Genomic DNA, 20487 nt, shown 5'->3' on the forward strand with positions numbered 1-20487 from the left:
AACAGCAGCAGCAAGCGTGGATACACAGATGTATATTAGCAGCAGTAAAACTAGCGTAATCACGCAGTGCAAGTTATCAGTTATGAAATGATCAAGAGTCCGGGACAGAATTATTAAGTGTTCATGAGTCTTACGGCTGAGGGGAAGAAGCTGTTCTTGTAGAGGGGGGTTCTGGTCTGGATGGACCGTAGCCTCCTGCCTGAGGGGAGAGGGTCAAAGAGTCCGTGTCCAGGGTGAGAAGGGTCGGCTGTAATCCGACCTGCACGCCTCCGAGTCCTGGAGACATACAGGTCCTGGAGGGATGGCAGCTTGCAGCCGATCACATTCTCCGCAACAATGCACTGCAGTCTGTGTCTGCCCCTGGTGGTGGCACCAGTGTACCACACGGTGATAGAGGAGGTAAGGACGGACTCCACGAATGAGGTGTAGAACTGCACCGACATCTGGGTTGGCAGCTTGAGTTTCCTCAGCTGCCGCAGGAAGTACATCCTCTGCTGAGCCTTCTTGATGAGGGAGCTGATGGTCGGCTCCCACTTGAGGTCCCGGGTGATGGTGGTGCCCAGGAAGCGGAAAGAGTCCACGATGGAGATGGGGGTAAGGGAGTCTGTGAGGGCGAGGGGGGGCGGTGGGGCTGTGACTTTCCTGAAGTCCACGATCATCTCCACTGTTTTCTGGCTGTTCAGCTCCAGGTTGTTGCTGCTGCACCAGGACACCAGCCGGTCCACCTCCCTCCTGCAGGCAGACTCATCACCGTCCGAGATGAGCCCGATGAGGGTGGTGTCGTCCGCAAACTTAATCAGTTTGACGGACTGATGGCTGGAGGTGCAGCAGTTGTACAGGGAGAAGAGCCAGGGGGAAAGTACACAGCCCTGGGGGGATCCGGTGCTGATAGTCAGGGTGTCCGAGACCGTAGACCCCAGCTGCACATGCTGCCTCCGGTCCGTCAAAAAAGGTCCAAAGCGGGAATGCTAGATACCCGACGTGCCAGGGTCTGGATGCTGATTGGGCAGAAGCACTGTCAATCTTTCTGACTGGAGCTACAGGGTTCTTGTCATTTAGTACCGGGTAAGAGAACCGCTTGAGAGACGAGAACATGTTTTGCACTCATTGTGGTAAAAAGTTAGCCGAAGAACTCGAACGGCCGAACTATTGCAGCGGTTGCAGCAAGAGCTTTCAAGGGATTCTGGACAATGAAGCAACCGCCGGACCGTCTACAGATAAGCTATTTGGTATCGCGTTATTTGTGGCTAACGGAGGTGTTAGCTTAGCAAGGGTTTCTCAGACACCACGTGGTGTCCGTAGGTTGAAAGCCATGTAGCGTGCTACTGCACTGTATAATGTTGCTGAAGAATTGTCTTTGTTTTCTTATAGTATCACCGGATCCTCAGTTTCATCCAAACCCAAACTCAGTTTATCCTACCTGGGATACCGTAAGAAAAAAGCAGAGGAAAAGCAAACATTCTCATCTGGTAAAATGAGCGCAAAGAAAAAGCTAAAAACGAACGTTCAGGTAAGCAAACACGTTTAACACAATTATTTGCCCAAGATCCAATTTTTGAAAAGAACCCCCCAAATCTATTGTTTACTTTGATTTGAAGTAATGATCTTTTTTGAATCCAAGAGTTTCCATCCTTGCAGCAGAGAGACAATCACTTTTGAATTAAGCACTGTTCTTTAATTCAGATGGAAAGCCGCCCTGTGTTTCATTTGCAGATAAATATTGGCTTGATGGTGCTTTAAGGTCGGTACGTGGTAAAACGATTTCCTCAACCACAGACCCTGATACCACTGCACAAAGTCTTCTTAATCAGGCTGTGAAAAAAATGAGGGACTTCAATAAAGACTTGGATCTGAAGTCACCAACACCCCAGGGATACAAAGACCTTTTATTCCAAAAGAATACATGGCAGACATAGGAAAACCATATCAAAGAATCACCCTTTACATCTGCTCAAAGAAGGATTTTCATGAAGGCACGTGGTTTTGCCATATTAACTCCTGTACCTGTTGTTGAGATCAGACCTTGGGCCAAACTGCTTCTGACGTGTATTGTTTTTTGTTTTTGTTGTCTTTATTTGCAGAAGTTTCATATATTTCAGACTCCGACTGTGAAATTGTCATAAAAAAAAATCAGCTCAGGCTATAGTGGATGAGGTAAGGGTAGTTTTGCTAATTTTCTATAATTAAACACTTTAGTGCTAATACATTAGGCTATTTTTATAAGACTATTGTAATGTAATGTACAGTATTTAATTTACAGTATTAATATTGTCAATGTAAACGTATGCTGACATGTTAATCTCAAATCAGACGCCTATTTTGGAACCTGATGAACTTTCGGAGGGCAACTCTGGAGGAAGAAAGGAGACTACTTCAAGGTATCGTGTAGAGCTAGGTCTTTTATCAATTTGTTCATCTCCATTGATACCCGACTACACTGATGATGAATTGGTTATTCATTCGTTTCGTAGATGCAGCCCTTGCCACTACGACTGCCGTACAGGCGGTGGAAGACGCCTGGAGGTACGGTTTCTTTTAGGGTTTCGACACGCTTTCAAACACTTCCTGTCAATGTGCTGTCGTATGATTCAAGATGTAGAGAAACAAAATGTTGTGGCACAATGCGGTGATGAGAGTGGAGTATTTCATTCACGAGTATTGGTTTTTTTAATGGTTAGGTATCTGGTCTGAATTGAATACCAGTAGTTGTGAGTTTGATCCCAGTGGCCTCTCCGAGCAGACTTCCTCCCTGGCGACTCGTGCGACCAGTGAGTCGACCGATGGCTTCAGCAGCAGCTTCCTCCTCTGCTGCCGACCTCTGACAGCTGCTGGACATCCACGCTGTCTCGTTTAGTTCGGCGCGGGTCAAGATCGGACCAAACCAACAGAATCTTCTGCACCAGCCTCCTGAATCAAGACAGAGTTCAGGACTTCTTCAAATTCTTCAATGAAAAAGAAAATGGTAACGCTTCACTACAAGTTCTATTCCAAACCATTTCACTGTATGAACCTGGACTTTAGTCCAAACCATTTCACTGTATGAACCTGGACTTTAGTCCAAACCATTTCACTGTATGAACCTGGACTTTAGTCCAAACCATTTCACTGTATGAACCTGGACTTTACTTCAAACCATTTCACTGTATGAACCTGGACTTAAGTCCAAACCATTTCACTGTATGAACCTGGACTTTAGTCCAAACCATTTCACTGCATGAACCTTTGATGTTTTGTTTTCATTCCTTTAACCTTAAGTTGAATCCTCAAAGATCTTTCCTGTTACCTCATCGCCTCTCCGACGTTCCTGTTGTCTTTGACCGACGTCTCCATCCACGCCAGGAAGCCGTTGTCCAGGCTGAAGCGCTCGATGCTCTCCGCTGACACCACCCGCTGGGGGAGGTCGCACTGCAGCCAATGAGAGGACGGAGGAAGACGATTGGACGTCAGAGATGCGCTCCATTTATGATGGTCTTCTAACTGGTGGATCAAATCCCCCAAGTTCATCCGACTCCGAATCACCTTGTTGGCCAGCAGGATGCAGGGGATCCCGCCTCCATCGGACCGCATGGTCTTGCTGTCCAGGTCCCGTTTCCAGTGGTAACAGCTACAGAAGCTGGACAGGCTGGTGACGTCAAACATGACGACACATCCTGACGCACCTTTATAGTAGATCCTGTTCATGGAGATGAAACGCTCCTGGCCTGGACGGAGGACACGAGCCGTGAGAAACGGGGCGCTGGGATGGCGTCCTACCGACTTCAAAGGTTTTTGGTTTTTCATCAACGCCTCTGGAATTTCCTTTGGTTTGAGCGAGACATCATTTACCTGCGATGTCCCAAAGTTGCAACCGGACTTTTTCAGTATCCGACCACTGCAGAACCTTCACGGAAAAGTCCACTGAGGAAATATAGAAAGGAAGCATTATGAGAGAAACGACTATTTAGCATAAAACTCTAAACAAAATGACAAAGATTAAATCATAAAACAAGAAACTGTCCATCAGAAAGCAAAACACAAAAGGATCAATGAATTAAACCTGCTGGCCTGTGGAGGCCGCTCATGTGCTAACTATAGGTAGCTGCTCGTGTGCTAATTATAGGTAGCTGCTGATATGCTAACTATAGGTAGCCGCTGATGTGCTAACTATAGGTAGCTGCTGATGTGCTAACTTTAGGTAGCCGCTGATGTGCTAACTATAGGTAGCCACTGATGTGCTAACTATAGGTAGCTGCTGATGTGCTAACTTTAGGTAGCCACTGATGTGCTAACTATAGGTAGCTGCTGATGTGCTAACTATAGGTAGCTGCTGATGTGCTAACAATAGCTGTGGTGACTTGTGGACCACAAACTACGGTGTCAGATTGTTTTAACTTTGGAAAAGGTTCACCGTTCTCTGCTAATGACAATGCTAACATGCTAATGTCTGTCTTTGGACTAAGCGAGGGAAAGTCCGGACCGCCACAGAAACAAATGAATAAGCTTGGATCCACAGACGGTGCCTGGAACCGGATGTTTCTGGTTCACTGTGAACGTCTCGTATTTCCTCGGTTGGTTAAGGACGCTGGACGCCGGGGAAATGTCCACTGATCCCAGAGACAAAGGCGTAAACCTTCCATTGACCTGGCGGCGTAAAGGTCGTGCTGGAGGCCGTGATGAAACGTTCACTGATCCGGCGACCTCAGCGTCCGTACCTCCCATCGTTATCTTGTACGTCTGGCTGAACTGTCCGCTGACGTAACGACGCACAAAGGACGATTTCCCGACCTCGGCATCTCCGATAATCAATATTTTCAGCTGATGCTCGGCCATGGCTGTCCTCTATTCCATTTATCTCTGCCGCTCTTCTTCTTCTTGGCGTCTTCATCGACGGCTGGCTGGTTTTCTCTCTGTCATTTAGTTTTAGTTTCTACAAGGAAGTCCTCAAACCCAATAATTCACTGCGGATCATAAACCACAACTTTACGCAACAGGAAGCCGAGAAGCAGAACTTGTGAGCGTTCGCTGCCCTCTCAGCAAATCGTTAGAAATATGGCAAACAGGAAATTCACTCCAAGAAAGAAAGTTTCAGCGTCACAAAGGTGAGTTTACAGGATGAGCTCATGTATCCAGAAATAAATCTACATCTGAGTTTTTAAGGAATTAATTTGAGATAAGCAATTGATGAAATGTATTTCAAGTTCTGATCGCAAATAGAAGAATTACTTTAATAATCGAACTGAAACGAACCGCGATGGCTCTATTTTCACGATGATGTCATTCCTCGCTGTCTTTGGCGACACCTGGTGGTCACTTCTGCGGCACCACGGACAGAAGGACCTGCAGACAGAGACAGAAAGAGCAGACAGAGGGAGAGAGAGAGATTACTCACATATATTTATAACATGAATAATCAGATAGAGAGGGAGGAGCTCAGTGTGCCAGAGGAGGTTATGCCTCCAGTGCTGGCCTATGACGGCATATTGATCATATTGATTACTGTATTGATCAACTATAAGCTTTGTTAAAAAGGAAAGTCTTTAGTCTACTCTTGAACGGAGAGATGGTGTCTGTCTCACGAACCAATCAGGGAGCTGATTCCACATAGCTCCGCCCCCCATAAATGCGTAAAACTGTGCCAGACGGTTGATTTGCTGTTGTCATGGCAACAAACACTTTTCACGACCAGAGCGGGAGACGCACTTTGGATTAATCACCTTCGTCAGGTTTGTACGTCACATCTGAGGTGCTGATTGGGTCTCAGGTTCCGTTCGGCTCAGCCAATAGTTCGCTAGCGATGCGTTTTCACAGTTTATTTGGATATTGTAGTTTTTAATTTAGCAATAAAATAACTACGTGTTCGCAAAGAGGCTCGTTCATGAGGAGCGTGCAGTATCTTGATTCGCCAGCAGGGGGCAGCAAACGACCACAAGTCCCTCTGATTGGCTCCATCAGCGCTGATTAACTCAGTGACGTCATCAGTAACTTGTGGTGACGCTATTAGCGGTTAGCTTTAGCAGCAATAATTCACGCTAGTAACAGTTAGCAGAAAAACTTTGACGTTTTGGACAGATTTGCTGCGACGAAATGCAGCGCGCCATGTTGGGGCTGCGCCTCCTCCTCGTCTTCCTCCTTCCTCTGACATCAGTTCAACTGGAGGAGGTGGAGGAGGTGTCGGTGGAGGTCATCGTTGACAGTACCCCCTGCAGCGCCACCTGTGGGCTGGGCACGAAGACTCAAACCCTGTGCCTGCTGAAGGACGGCCGCACGGCCTTAGAAGAAGGAGGAGCGAGACAAGGAGACGGAGGCGAGGTACGGGGACGGAGGTTTGGAACGAGGGACGGGGACGGAGCGTGAGACGGAGGAGACTTTAGTAACCGACTCCATCGATCCAAGGTGTCGCAGCGGTGCCGGGTCCGCAAGGTGAAGTGTCTGGAGTCGTGGCGGTGCAGCCTCACGACCTCCACCGTGACCTCAGGACAGCGAGTGGAGATGGACTGTCTGGAGGAGGTCATGGAGGCGATGGGGAGGTTCTCCTGGAGGTGAGGAGGAAGGAGGTTCCACCCAAGGCTGGACTTCCTGTTGCATGACGGTTGATGTCATCCTCTAATCGGATGTTAACTGCTACTAGCCGCTAACTGCTACTAGCTGCTACTACCTTCTAGCTGCTAACTGCTACTAGCTGCTACTACCTGCTAACTGCTACTAGCTGCTACTACCTGCTAACTGCTAGTATCTGCCAACTGCTACTAGTTGCTAACTGCTACTAGCTGCTACTACCTTCTAGCTGCTAACTGCTACTAGCTGCTACTACCTTCTAACTGCTTCTACCTTCTAACTGCTTCTAGCTGCTAACTGTTTCTAGCTGCTAGCTGCTAACTGCTACTAGCTGCTACTACCTTCTAACTGCTTCTAGCTGCTACTACCTTCTAGCTGCTAACTGCTACTAGCTGCTACTACCTTCTAACTGCTTCTAGCTGCTAACTGCTACTAGCTGCTAGCTACTCCTAGCTGCTAGCTGCTCCTAGCTGCTTTCTCGGCCTTCCATGTTGCAGTTCAGTGACTTCTTCCTTCCGTGGTTTGTTAAAATCCTTCCGTGTTTCTCGGCTCAGAGTGTCGTGGCGTTTCGCTCGAGGAGTCGTCACCTCCGTCGACTCTCTGTTCGCGCGACGGGACGCTCCCCTGCTGGACCGGGTGGTTCTGGACCCCGTCCGAGAGGAGGACGCAGGTAAACGCCACGCTGTCGATAAGGATATTCCATCAGAACGTCTTAAAGATTCTGACGGTCCGATAATCACGTCACCCGCAGGTACGTATCGCTGCGACGTGCAGGACTCCGCCTTCCGCAGGGTGAAGCGAGTTTACTGGGGCATCCGGGTTTTGCCCATCGGGGTTCTTAATCTGGATTATGAAAGATCCCTGTCCCAGTGGGATTCCGACCAGAACCGGACCGTGCCGGACCAGCAGGCCCAGGCGGTACCGCTTCACTATACGGTAGGGTTTCCTTCAATGAGAGTCTTCACCGATAATCCTCCTCATCATCATCATCGTCGGCGTTGGTTCGGTCTGACAGGTGCTGATCAGTTTGGGCCTCGCCGCCGTCTCAGCCGGAACCATCCTGTCCTGTCTCTACTGGACCTTAAAGAGGAGACACTCAGCCGGGTCCACCAAAGAACGCTGAGCTGAGAATGTTTCCTGTTTCAAAGTAAACATATCTCCACGTCTTGTGACTTATTATTTCTCCACCAGAGAGCGGAACCGATTGGATCCGATTTAGCCGGCCGCTAACGGGCCTTTTAGAAGGTTCTCCTCCTCGGACGGGAGGTTCTCCCCGCGACACCGACCAGAACCTCCTCGTGCTTCCTTTTCGTGTCGCTTTTCTTCGTCCGTCTTCGTCCGACTCTGCCGAAGGTGCCGGAGTTCGTGTCGGTTCTCCCCGTGTCCCTGTGGGTTCTCTCCGGGTTCTCCGGCTGTCTGTCTCGGTGTGGCTCCGCGATGCGCTGGCGATACGTCCGAGGTGTTCTCCACCTCTCGCCCATAGCGAGCCCGGGATTGGCTCCAGCAACGTCCGCGACCTGCAAAGCGGAAAAGCGGAAGAAGACGGCTGGAGGGAAAGGACTGCTGCTGCTCGACTTTGCGGTGGCGGTGGAGGTGGATGACTCTGCTGAGACTTTCTCTCTACAACGACACGCTAACAACACGCTAACAACCAGCGCGACTGTTGCTAAAGACCTGGCCCGATTCGAACCCGCTCCGAACAGGTAAGACGACGTCACAAAATACTGAGCAAATGTTCTGAACGTCACAAACGTGCGGGCGGGTCGAGGTGAAGCAGCCAATCCGTGAGCAGGACCATGAGGATTTATGATCCAGACACGAGTCTTACATCCTTTCCACAGTCGGTGGGTCCCTGATGGTGCGTTCAAGTACGTTTGTGGCCGTAGGAAACATCTTAACAGCCCAGTTTTATTTTGTTTGAGTCACTTCCTGTCAAATGAAGTTGCTGGCTGGTTTAAAGGCCATTAAAGCTTCATACTGGTATTAAAATACTTTGAATTACGACTCCTCGACTCCCTGCAGGGATTAGAACACAAAGCAGGGGAGCCATTAGCAGTGATTAGCTTCTTTAATTTAGCCCTGACAGCGTCTTCATCAGCGGCATCCTCTTCCTCCTTAGAGCCCAATAGAATCCCGGAACCAGAAACTGGACCCGGCCGCGTATCAACCATAATTCCAGGTGTGTGTGTGTGTGTGTGTGTGTCACTTCCTTTACAGCACCTGCTGGACACAGAAACCTCGAACCAATCGGATCAGGGCGGGTCGACCTGCCGGATGTCATGACATCACAGTGAGGTCACCTGTAAACCTTTAACGCACCTGGTTCCTGTTCTACATGAAAACAAAGCGGGTCCGAGTTCTACATCCGCACCGATTCGTCCCTGAACGTCTTTGTGCTAGCCCGTTAGCCCGTTAGCCCGTTAGCGAGCGCGTCCAGATGCTAGTGTGTTTGTCTCGGACCAGGTTACCAAGGGGGGGTCGCTCTGAGTTTTTAAAAGCTTTCATTGGAGCATGAATACGCTCCACACTGCCATCTGTCCCCCCCCCCCCGCACACACACACACGCGCTGTCAGGTCGACCTCCTGTTGCATCCTGACTGATGACGGTCGACGCTGTGCACCATCTGCCAATGAGAGTAGTGTGTGTGCGTGTGTGTGTGTGCGTGTGTGCGTGTGTGTGTGTGTGTGCGTGTGTGTGTGCGTGCGTGTGTGCGTGTGTGTGTGTGTGTGTGTGTGTGTGTGTGCGTGTGTGCGTGTGTGTGTGTGTGTGTGTGTGTGTGATGAAGGGAAAATAACTGTTTGGTGGACGGAACAAGATGACATGATTGAGCCAGGAATCCGGTTCTGGTCGATCTTAGTGATGAATTCTTCGGTCCAAACATGGCTGACGCTTCTACCGGCGTCTGAGACAGAGGAGCGGCGGGCGCCATTCGTCAGCGAGGCAGGCCCCGCCTCCCTCGTCTTCATCAGTCTTTAAAAGTGAAAGACTGTTTGAAGCAGCAAACGGAAGCTAACGACCCGTTAGAGGAAGTCGGAGTCGTTTCAGAGCGAATGAAACAAGAGGATGGATGGACGGAAGAAAGAGAGGCGGGAAAGCAAAACTAAAAGCCAATAAACGGGAGACGGGAATAAAGAGCCGCCGTCCCGGGAACGCCATAAAAGAGACGAGAGCAAAAAGCAAATCAGGAAAACGATAAAACCTCAAAGAAATAAAACAGCAGCTGTTCTCCATCCCCAAAGAAGACGAAGACCGCCCCTGTCCGATGACATCACCTCCTCCAGGTGAAGGTCTCTGAGCTCCTATTGGCTCGCGAGTGCCGCGCGCCTGTTCTTCATTCCCCACCAGCCGTTCCTGCCTTTGGGAACGCCAGGAATCGGTTAAGCAAATGTGCCTTTGATGGGCCTTTGATGGGCTGTTGGAGGCAGACCGATAACGGCACCGCCGCCGCCGGGCGCCAAATCCAGGATGCATGCTGGGAGGCGTGGTAAAAACCGGCGTTGTAAAACACTTTGAGACAGAGCTGGTTGTTCTGGAAGACGAGCGATGAAGGCCAGCAGAGAGTCGGGACGGCTCAGAAGAAGAACCGGGCCTCGGATCAGCGCCGGCTGGAACCGGCTTCAGAACCATCTCGCCGTCCCGAGTGGCTGCGGGCGGGAATTTTAGAAACGTCTCTCCTCTCTGCCAGAAAATGAAATTGGTCTGAGAGTGGCTGGTGAGATAATCGTCACGACTGCGCCTGGTCGCCACGGAGACGCAGGTCACAAAGGGGGAACATGGAGGCATTATGTGGGCGGGATCTCCTCCAGAGTTTGAATTAAAGTCTGGATCAAACATCAGACCTGCTGCATCCAATCAGAGATCAGGTGAGGTGTGATTGATCCGTCCGTCTTCCTCCTCCGCTGCCGGGCCGGATCGAGATCCAGGGACTCCGGAGGCCGAGTCCTTGAACCTTTGACCCCCATCTCTGCGTGGGCTCAGGAAGTCACACCTGAACCAGGCAAAGAGGAAACCGTATCTGAACCGGATCCGATCCAGATCCGGATTCAGATCCAGATGCAATCCATCGTCTGTCTTATTTACATTCCACACGGCGTTCATTTCGAATTCAGGATTGAAGTGTTGCGCTTTTATCTCGCTGCCTCCGGATCGGATAATGAAACCCGACTCCCTTCTTTATTTCCTCTGACGATTGATCTTGTTATCCCGTCGCATCCGGCCGTGGAATAACAAGCTTCCCGTTAACTTGATCCCGCTGGAACCTTTCCTACGTTAAACGGTTCGGTTCCGTAAAGGACGGATCGATCCGGCGTTCACGAGAAATGAACGTGACCTTCAGGGGGACGCCGCCCTCGTCTTCATCGCCGCTTCTGCTTTTACCGCTTGCTTGTCTTTCTTTCCTAATAGCCGGGAGCGATAACAAACAGAAAAGTGTTCTATTGATCGACCCCTCAGCTATTGGCTCAGCGACCCGGTTCTGTTTTGTCTCCCGGCGCCGTCGTCACCTCATAAAACATCCTCCTCCTATAATTTATCTGGAAATGATCTAAGGTTGAGATTAATCTAACGTTGGCGGCTCGAAGGCGGCGCCGAAAGGCGTGCCCGAGACGATGGCTCCAAGTTGGTCGAAGGGTCCGGCGGGTCCGGCGGGCCGCAACGAGGAAGTCCCTGCGTGTATTCCAGCATCTGTTGATCTCGCTTTTCCTGATTCTCTCAGGATTCCTGCTCCTCCCGAGAGACGAAGAAATGATCCTCTTCATCAGGATGTTCCGGCGCTCCGGCTGGGACGCCGGTGATGAGCATCAGGCGGAGCGATGACCCGGAGATGACATGGCGTCCCGTCGAGTCCGCGCATTCATCAGCTGCGCCGATTCCCCAGCAGGACGTACTGATGCAGCTTCCTGTCACTTCCTGCTACTTCCTGCTGCGCAGATTCCCAGCAGGAAGTAGCGAAGCAGCTTAAATCCGGGTGTCTGAACGAGGCAAACGTTCTTTATTTGAGATGATGAGACTGATGATCCGCTGGAACATTCGTCTTCCTGCAAGCGGAGCTTCTGGTTTTCCTGATTCTGCTCCCAGTCGGAATAAAAAAGCCGATTCAGTAACAGGAAATACGCTTTTAATCGGATATACGGAGGATTAAATGGATCCTCTGAGTGGATTTGAGTTATTTTAACAAAATGACTTCCACATCGTGGTGCGAGAAAGTCACGAACATGAGTCCTGAAATAACGACGTCTTTGAACGCACCACAAACCCACCTTTCCGTGCCACGCCCCCTCCCGCCCCACGGAAGCGACGGGTCAAAATGGAGGGAAACGCGTTGCGTTCAATGGCGAAGCAGACGGAACCCCCCCGCTGGTTTCTGGGGCAGGTGTTCCGTGGATCCGGATCCGGATCCTTCGCTGAGGAGCACGCAGAGGGGCGCTAAACATTTCAATGGAGGATTTGTTTTCACTCGGTTTCGATGCATGTTTGCCCAGAAATCGGTGGAATGAACGTCCCTGCACCGGTACCGGATCAGAACACAAAGTCCAGCACGGTAAGAGTTCATGCTTATTATTTCACAGACTACGTTTTTGGTTTGTTATTTCTGATTATATATATATATATAGTTTACTTTAAACGTAAAGTTTAATTTAAACCGGACACCACCTTCCAGTCGTTCGGGGTACCGGTCGTCATGGTTACACAAGCCCTGACCGCAACCGAAGCACGCTAAGCTGGCGTGTCTGAGGAAGCAAACGTAGACAGATGCACGTGGAGCGTCGTGATTGGTCCACTAAGTCATGTGGGCGTGTCATGTGGGCGTATTAGACGGAAACGCCAATTACCGGATGAAGATAGTTCAGTTTGGCGTTCCTCATTCCCGATCCGCGTCCGTAAATCCGTCTCGGCTCCAGGAGGCGGAGGATTCGATGTAATCGCTGTCGTCATAGCGACGGCTGTTTGTCTGAGGAGCCGCCGCATCGCTGAAACACGAATGCAAATGAGCGGCAACAGACAAACACGCACTCTCACCTCTCTCCTGTCACACGCCCACGCCTCTGCGGTCGGCGGCGCCCGCCTGGAACCGGCGCCGTTATTGGCTTTGAGGAGGGACAGATGAGATCCGCAGGCCGCCGGTAATCAGCCACGAATTATTCAGCCAGTCAGCTGGTTCCAATCCCTCTCCTCCCAGATCATCTGCAGCAGAGCGAGGAAGATGATGAGTTCCTGCCCCGCCGCCGGTTCTGTAGCTGAGATGAATCAAACATCAGGATCAAACATCAGGATCAAAGAGCAGGGTCAAACATCAGGATCAAACATCAGACATCAGGATCAAACATCAGGATCAAACATCAGAGTCAAACATCAGGGTCAACCATCAGGATCAAACATCAGAGTCAAACATCAGGGTCAAACATCAGAGTCAATATAAATATGATAAAATGAGATAGAAATGGAGTTTGAATGTTTGAATCTGAAAACTGTGCGCTCACGGTGCGTTCAGGTGTGTTCAGGTGTGTTCAGGTGTGTTCAGGTGCGTTCAAGGTGTGTTCAGGTGTGTTCAGGTGTGTTCAGGTGTGTTCAGGTGCGTTCATGGTGTGTTCAGGTGCGTTCAGGTGCGTTCAGGTGTGTTCAGGTGCGTTCAGGTGTGTTCAGGTGTGTTCAGGTGTGTTCAGGTGTGTTCAGGTGCGTTCAGGTGTGTTCAGGTGCGTTCAGGTGCGTTTAAGGTGCCAGAATGATGGAAGGAATTAGTTCCCCGGTGGAAATCTGACTTTGCATGAAGTGAGAACGTCGTCGGGTAAATAATGTTTGTCAGTCGGCTGCAGTTCTCTGATCAGATGTCGTTGATCGTGGGACGCTGCAGCGCCGCGGCGGCAAACGGACACGTCGCTGCAGATCCATCAGACAGATTGATTATGTCTGAAAATAAAAGGAGGGTGTCGGGTGACGATGACGCCGATGAAGAGCGAGTCACCGATGGCGACGGCCCCGAAAAACGAATGAATCAGAAATGTTCTGCTGGATGAGCTCATTCTGTTCCCGGCTGGGTTCTGTTCCCGGCTGGGTTCTGTCCTCCCAGCTGGGTTCTGTTCCCAGCTGGGTTCTGTTCCCGGCTGGGTTCTGTTCCCAGCTGGGTTCTGTTCCCGGCTGGGTTCTGTTCCCGGCTGGGTTCTGTTCCCAGCTGGGTTCTGTCCTCCCAGCTGGGTTCTGTTCCCGGCTGGGTTCTGTTCCCGGCTGGGTTCTGTCCTCCCAGCTGGGTTCTGTTCCCGGCTGGGTTCTGTTCCCGGCTGGGTTCTGTCCTCCCAGCTGGGTTCTGTTCCCGCCTGGGTTCTGTTCCCGCCTGGGTTCTGTTCCCGGCTGGGTTCTGTTCCCGGCTGGGTTCTGTTCCCGGCTGGGTTCTGTCCTCCCAGCTGGGTTCTGTTCCCGCCTGGGTTCTGTTCCCGCCTGGGTTCTGTTCCCGGCTGGGTTCTGTCCTCCCAGCTGGGTTCTGTTCCCGGCTGGGTTCTGTTCCCGGCTGGGTTCTGTTCCCGGGCCGGGAGGTGGTCACATGGTCGAGGACCAATCAGTGACTTCATGTGATTCACAGGGAAGTTTCTGTGATGTCATTTACATCATGACATCATCATTATGGGTCCGAATAGACCCCATTTAGGGGCGTGTCCAAATACAGGGGCGTGTCGTGTTTTATTGGTCGACATTTTGCTAAAACTGTTTCTGAACTCCTACTCCTTTTGAGAATTAAATCCTGTTTTCCATCTTTGTAAGGACAGAAAACAGCAAAGTGTGTGTGTGTGTGTGTGTGTGTGTGTGTGTGATTGCGTGTGTGTGTGTGTGTGTGGACAGTCTGTTTCCACAACAACAGTCCCCTCTTTTGAAATCTCCTTCTCTGATCTCACATTCTCTCAGAAACGAGAAGCCGGTGAAAATTTAATTTGTGTTCGTCTCTATATTTGAAGAACTCCTCTTCCTCTGTGATGAAGAATTCTCCGGCCGGGAATTAGAGGACAGGACTTCTTAAAAAGGAAAGAAATGGAACCAGAACCTAATAATAATATCGCCATGGAAACCAAGTCGTCCTGATGACATCATCATTATCTCAATCAGTGCCGTCATATCTCATTTTAATCCCGGATACTGCGGTCGCTCCTCATCGCGTCCGGATCTCCGGACCGCTGGCTGGAGGAATATTCTGTGTCCCGGGCCGTGAAGGGGTTAATAATAAACACCGCAAACGCCACAAACAGCCTTTAAAGTGACATAAACGATGACATCACCAGCGACACGACGCGTCTTCCCAGCGACGGCAGGAAACGCGTCTGATTGGTCTAATTCAGTTAGAAGAATTAGAACGCTCTTGTTTGTTGCCTGCGTCTCCATGACGACGGTGCAAACGGGAATCTTCGTTAAACATTGTTACGACTGTGACTGTTCCACACACACACACCCCTCCCTAGGAATAAATGCAGAAGAAGAACGGGACACATGAAATAATGCAGAGAGGCGGAGCCAAAGGGCGGGACGCCGCTCCCTACGGGACACACGCACGGTCCCCAGAGGAGGAACCCTAGGACCGCCGAACTACAGGAACTACAGAGAGAAGTGCAGGCGGCCATCTTGTATGGCCCAGATACCGTTCTACTCAAACTGGTGTGAGTCCTGGGGGGGGGGGGGGGTACTGGCTTTAATGGGAGGAGCAGCGTCCTTCCTCTGAGGCGCTGGTCATAGATTATTCAGTGTCCGTTATAAATCCTTATTGTGGTCCGGGATTCATGAATAATTCGGAGGGAAGTGGAGCGGCGCCGAAAGCTCCTCGGAGCGCCGCCGGGATCCGCTGATCATTCCGGCTGTTATCAGAACCCGAGCGACGAAAGGAAGCGAGATATGAGTTTGGGTTTCATTTCTCGTCCACCTGTCCCGGAGGACGGACGTCCGGCGTCCGACCTGGACAGCGTCTCCGTCCTCCGGACGTCCGCAGAATGGAGAAATGAATCCTGCTCTCCTGAAGTTACGCCGCTTCCACCTGGATCTGCGAGAGGCGGAGCTCATCAATATGCAAATGAGGGTGATGATGTCACAAACGCGCGTCCAGTCAGTGAAAACGCATCTCACCCCGAGCCGCCCTTAATGATCAGCAGCTGGAGCGAGACGCACGTTAGCCGTTAGCGTAGCCGCTGTGACATCACACCTCCTCCTGACCTCCATTTAGTCCAGATTTCCCCCCCGATTGACGTCACGCCGCCTCCTTTGACAGCTGGCGTCAACGACAACAACCTCAGATCTGTGCTCGCCCCAAAACGTGGAAATATCAAAACCAAATCGCTAACTGTCGCCCCCGGCTGGCGCCCCCCCCCCAGACAAGGAGCTAATTATGAGCATTAGGGAGATCGATGCTGGAACGGGACGCCTCTCGGGGCTTTTGGGAGTCGCCTGATGAAGACCGGGAGAGTTATTGGAGTTACGAAAAGGCTTTTGATGACGGAACAGGAAACGCAGACTTGGTTTCTCGAGAAACCAGGCCGGGACAGAACAGAAGCTGGCCTCGGTCCAGTTCTTGATTTCTGATTTCCGTTATTCTGAAAACAAGTTCCAGTTCTTCCTCTGCCGTCATCGCCGTGGAAACGCTGCTCATCGGGGGGGGGGGGGGGGGGGTCCGCTAAAGCTTCAATCAGAGCGGCGCTGCATCGCTATTGTGCTGCGGGTCGCTGAGGTCGACCCAGACGATTACTCTTTCTGACTTTCTACTCCGAGTCGGATCAGGACTGCAGCTGTGAGACCTTTCCGGACCGGGACCGGGATGCTGTGTGTGTGTGTGTGTGTGTGTGTGTGCGTGTGTGTCGGTCACAGGCAGGTGGTTGTATCGGAGTGTCAGCAGAGAAGAAACGAGAATCTTCTGAAAAGGGCGGGATGATTTAAAGGTCAGCACCGAAGTCGTGCGAGGTGACGGCCCCTAAAATACCGAACGACAGACCGGTATTACTCCGGCCACCTGTTCACACCTGTGGGAGGCGGCGGCTTGTTTCCAGTTTTGCTATCATTAATTATCCGTCTTGTAAAACTGTAAATTTATTTCGGCATTTAGCAAAGGAACAACAGAAATAGCGGCTCATGAGAGCGGTGGCTAATGCTAATCCTCCAAGACAGGAAGCAAGCCCGGTGATCATGGCCGATGATGTCACTGACGACATCATCGGCCGTGTCGGCGCCTCGGTCTTCGGAGCGTATCCGCGTTGAAGCTGTGATGAAGGCTACAGAAACGTAAACGCTAGCCGCCTCACGGCTAACGTACGTCTGTATGCAGATGATGCTGCTGTGTATATGTAACATGGAGCGTCCCGGGAATGATGAGCAGAGGTCCGAATTCAAAGCTCCAACTTCACAGGTTCAGGGAAAAAATAATTTCCAGCATAATTAGAATGTATTTTAGGATGTGTAAGATCTTTGATTTGTTATTCCCTTCATTATTTGGCTTCAGAACGTTTCTTTTTTTTAAACCCGCCCCCCCCTCCTCCTTTCTTCTCTAATCTCGTTGCTGCTCCTGTTCATTACATTTCCATCGTTACTGCGTCTCCTTTCATCCCCGAGGCGCAACGCAGAGCAGCCGTCAGATGTTATCATCAGACGCACGCCTTCCTCCTCCTCCTCCTCCTCCTTCTTTTTGTGTAAACCTTTCGGGCTTTAATTTGGTCTTCATCCCTCTGTGTCTCGGAAGTGGAGATGAGATCCTCGCAGACTTGTTCCCTGCGAGCGCCTCCTTCACGTCGAGCTGCGAGGACTAGCGTGTCTCCGAAACATCACGTTCGGACACTCCTAATTTGCTGCGGCGAATTTGATTAGCAGGGAAATGGAGCTACCGTCTGGGCTATGTTGACGTTTATCTGCCTGGAGGTAGCGCTTGATTTATCCACCAGGAGGGCAAAGTTAATGAGAGTAATGAGAGGACAATGAAATAATTAGCTTTATCACGTCAGAGTTCAAAATCGGCATGAAAACGATAACGTGTTCTAGAATTAAGCATCTCGTAACCGAAAATGATGTAAAGTCAGAACTAATCGGCTCAATGAGAACAAACCGGAATTAAATCCAGATTCTGATCAAATTAATAATGAACTAATAACTTTAATCTGCAACATCTCGTCCAAATAAATGTGTGCAGCGTATTTTCATTCCGTTTGATTTGAATCTTTTCATCTTTTAACTCCTTCTTGGTTCGAATCCACCGGAGAGACGTTTGTTGATGTTTGTAAACAAACAGAAACAAAATGGTTCCGTCGGCGGATGTTTGCGTTCCTCCACCTTAAATCTCCAGCTGTGAACCAACGGCAGACGGGATCCACGTCTCACCTGTGTCCGGTCCTCACCTGTGTCTGGTCCTCACCTGTTTCTGGTCCTCACCTGTTTCTGGTCCTCACCTGTGTCCGGTCCTCACCTGTGTCCGGTCCTCGCCTGTGTCCGGTCCTCGCCTGTGTCCGGTCCTCGCCTGTTTCCGGTCCTCGCCTGTGTCCGGTCTTCGCCTGTGTCCGGTCTTCGCCTGTGTCCGGTCTTCACCTGTGTCCGGTCCTCGCCTGTTTCTGGTCCTCACCTGTGTCCGTTCCTCACCTGTGTCCGTTCCTCACCTGTGTCCGGTCCTCACCTGTTTCTGGTCCTTACCTGTGTCCGGTCTTCACCTGTGTCCGGTCTTCACCTGTGTCCGGTCTTCACCTGTGTCCGTTCCTCACCTGTGTCCGGTCTTCACCTGTGTCCGGTCTTCACCTGTGTCCGTTCCTCACCTGTGTCCGTTCCTCGCCTGTGTCTTCGGGATGTATAAAGGGGACTCAGAGAAGGCGTGGCTTCCTCCATCCGACCAGAACAGAACGCTGATCAGATCCTCCTGTTGCCTGGTAACCTCTAATTGTGTGAGATGATTAAAGCGTCTTCGACTGAATCGTTCTGATCTCCAGGTTAATTTATTCAAAACCTTCTAAAGGTGTTTCAGGACGGCTCAAATAAAGACGGAGCTGATCCAAGGCCGAAAGCATCACGACGTTAAATCCTCAAATGGCAGAAGGTCACCGAAACGGCCGGACGCCGTTTAGTCAAGCAGAGCTCTCCTCCCCGCCGAGCCGGTACCGCTTCCTCTCGGCGCTGGAAGGCTTCCGGAAAAAGACGGAAGGATCCGGGTCTCATCTAGAGCCCAGTAAAGTAGAGAGTTCTGGATTTTCCCTTTTACTTTTTCAAAATATCATATCTTGTAAAATCTGCATTCAGTTCAGTCATGAAGGGGTCCGATAGGAACCATCACGTCTCCTGGTTCTGATCCAGAATGAGGTCAGGAACTAATATTACATTTTAACATTAAACCATTTATGGGTAAAAATCAACTCTGATTCACTTTAACTTTTCATGTTGGTGTTTAAAGATACCGAGAACCATCTAGAACCTTCTGGTTCTGATCCGGATCACCATGTGGACCCGGTTTGGAGGGGGACGAGCTGCTTGGGGGGGTCTGTGAGCTCTGAGGGCTTTTCTAGTTGTTTAAAATCCAAAGTTTTAAAGAGAGGATGAGGAGCTGCGTCCGTCCTGTCCTTCATCAGCCACGGAAGCCGCTCGCTCCCCACGGCGAGCGCCGGCCTCTTCACGGCGTGACGGGAACACGGAATGGGAAAGACGGTCGCCGTGACCTCAGAGGACACGTACGAGGAGCCGGGAAGTGTCTCCTCTCGTCTCTGGTCCCGTCAGGTGGCGAGACGGAACCACTCATCCCTGCTGTCGGGGGCGATGGAGAGTCCATGAAGTGGGTCCCGATCTGGCTCCTCGACGACGGGAGCCGTAGCCATGGCGACGGATGGATGGATGGATGTCTGGACGGATGGACGGATGGATGGATGGCTGGATGGATGAAAATCTTGATCCGAGCAAACATCCAACGGCCTGATGAGCCAAAGCTCCACGCCGGGTTGGCTGATCGATTGCTTCTGTCTGCTCCCGTGTCCCCTGAGGTCGTCTCACCTGATTTACCTGGACAGTGATGGGGGGGGGGACGAAACGGACACACGATTAACAAGACGGACTCCAACCGACGAGGTTCATGAATCCTGGACAGGATCAATCCTTGGATTTAAACCGCTAACTGACCCGAACCCGCCCCCGGGGGGTAAATCCCACCCGAGACAGTTTTATTGCCCCATTGATCCGATTGTAATTGCAGCGCTCTCTAAACCCTCGCCGCTACTTCCTCTCCGATTGATCCAAATAAAATAAGACATCGACCAACTGCCGCTGGCGCTGAAAGGCTGGACCGCTAAGTCCCGCAGAGTCGCAGAGAGTCGCCACTCCGCCCCGTCCAGGCAGGTCGACTCGTCTTAAAGCCGGACGCCGTTCCGATCGGAGCTTCAGGGACTCGGCGCGTAACTTAAACGGCTTTTCTGCGTGAGCGGCGCTAACATTAGCACGTTAGCACGGTTAGCACCAGAATGTTGGAGAACCCGACCCGAACCGATCACCTGATGAGTGGAGACACGGGGGGAGGGTCCGGGACCGGGACCGGGACCGGGACCGGGTCTTTGTCTGATGTTACCGGATTTACAGGATCCTGAATCACAAAACTTCAGAGGTCACGAAACGTCGAAAAGGTTGAAGTTGAAGTGTACATGTACACACTGATAAAGTATTTATACCACATGTGCACACTGATAAAGTATTTATACCCATGAAATACTAGAGTACACAAAGGGTTAAGCTCACGGCTTCTGAACGTCGACGTTGAGCCCGAAGGAGAATTAGTTTGTTTCTAATCGTCAGAAATCATCAGCGAGCGGCGTAACCATGGCAACGCAGGCTGATAGCGGCTTTATGAGCGCCATGCTGCAGCCAATTAGAGCCTCGGTGGACTCGTCTGGGAACCGGGCCCTGGAAGACACGCGCTGATCACTATTGATTAGCCAGCTATCACCGATCGATCGATCGATAGTCGTCCATTGTTTACAGTA

General features: G+C 51.0%; 2 protein-coding genes across 2 annotated transcripts; one reads left to right on the plus strand and one right to left on the minus strand.

Moving 5' to 3' along the window:
* Positions 1–1912: 1912 nt before the first annotated feature.
* Positions 1913–4809, minus strand: LOC137904860 (ras-related protein Rab-7L1-like). Its single transcript, XM_068749073.1, has 5 exons — positions 4692–4809; positions 3826–3897; positions 3520–3701; positions 3284–3405; positions 1913–2907 (listed from the first exon to the last, which is right to left on the minus strand). The coding sequence occupies exons 1-5, from the start codon at positions 4807–4809 to the stop codon at positions 2787–2789; spliced, it is 615 nt and encodes a 204-aa protein (XP_068605174.1). The 3' UTR covers positions 1913–2786.
* A 1254-nt stretch (positions 4810–6063) lies between these two features.
* On the plus strand, positions 6064–7657 carry tmem81 (transmembrane protein 81). Its single transcript, XM_068743030.1, has 5 exons — positions 6064–6288; positions 6373–6518; positions 7089–7204; positions 7286–7470; positions 7550–7657. The coding sequence occupies exons 1-5, from the start codon at positions 6064–6066 to the stop codon at positions 7655–7657; spliced, it is 780 nt and encodes a 259-aa protein (XP_068599131.1).
* Positions 7658–20487: the final 12830 nt, after the last annotated feature.

Source organism: Brachionichthys hirsutus, chromosome 2 (genome assembly GCF_040956055.1).
Source record: "Brachionichthys hirsutus isolate HB-005 chromosome 2, CSIRO-AGI_Bhir_v1, whole genome shotgun sequence".
Lineage (NCBI taxonomy): Eukaryota > Metazoa > Chordata > Actinopteri > Lophiiformes > Brachionichthyidae > Brachionichthys > Brachionichthys hirsutus.

Excerpts from the sequence above, each read along its gene's own strand:
- LOC137904860 (XM_068749073.1), bottom strand. The coding sequence starts at position 4,809 with ATGGCCGAGCATCAGCTGAAAATATTGATTATCGGAGATGCCGAGGTC. Across the intron at positions 3,702-3,825 it reads GCAACTTTGGGACATCGCAG|GCCAGGAGCGTTTCATCTCC; the intron begins GTAAATGATGTC and ends TCCTCCGTCCAG. Across the intron at positions 2,908-3,283 it reads AACGTCGGAGAGGCGATGAG|GAGGCTGGTGCAGAAGATTC; the intron begins GTAACAGGAAAG and ends GTCTTGATTCAG.
- tmem81 (XM_068743030.1), top strand. The coding sequence starts at position 6,064 with ATGCAGCGCGCCATGTTGGGGCTGCGCCTCCTCCTCGTCTTCCTCCTT. Across the intron at positions 6,519-7,088 it reads ATGGGGAGGTTCTCCTGGAG|AGTGTCGTGGCGTTTCGCTC; the intron begins GTGAGGAGGAAG and ends TTCTCGGCTCAG. Across the intron at positions 7,471-7,549 it reads CGGTACCGCTTCACTATACG|GTGCTGATCAGTTTGGGCCT; the intron begins GTAGGGTTTCCT and ends TCGGTCTGACAG.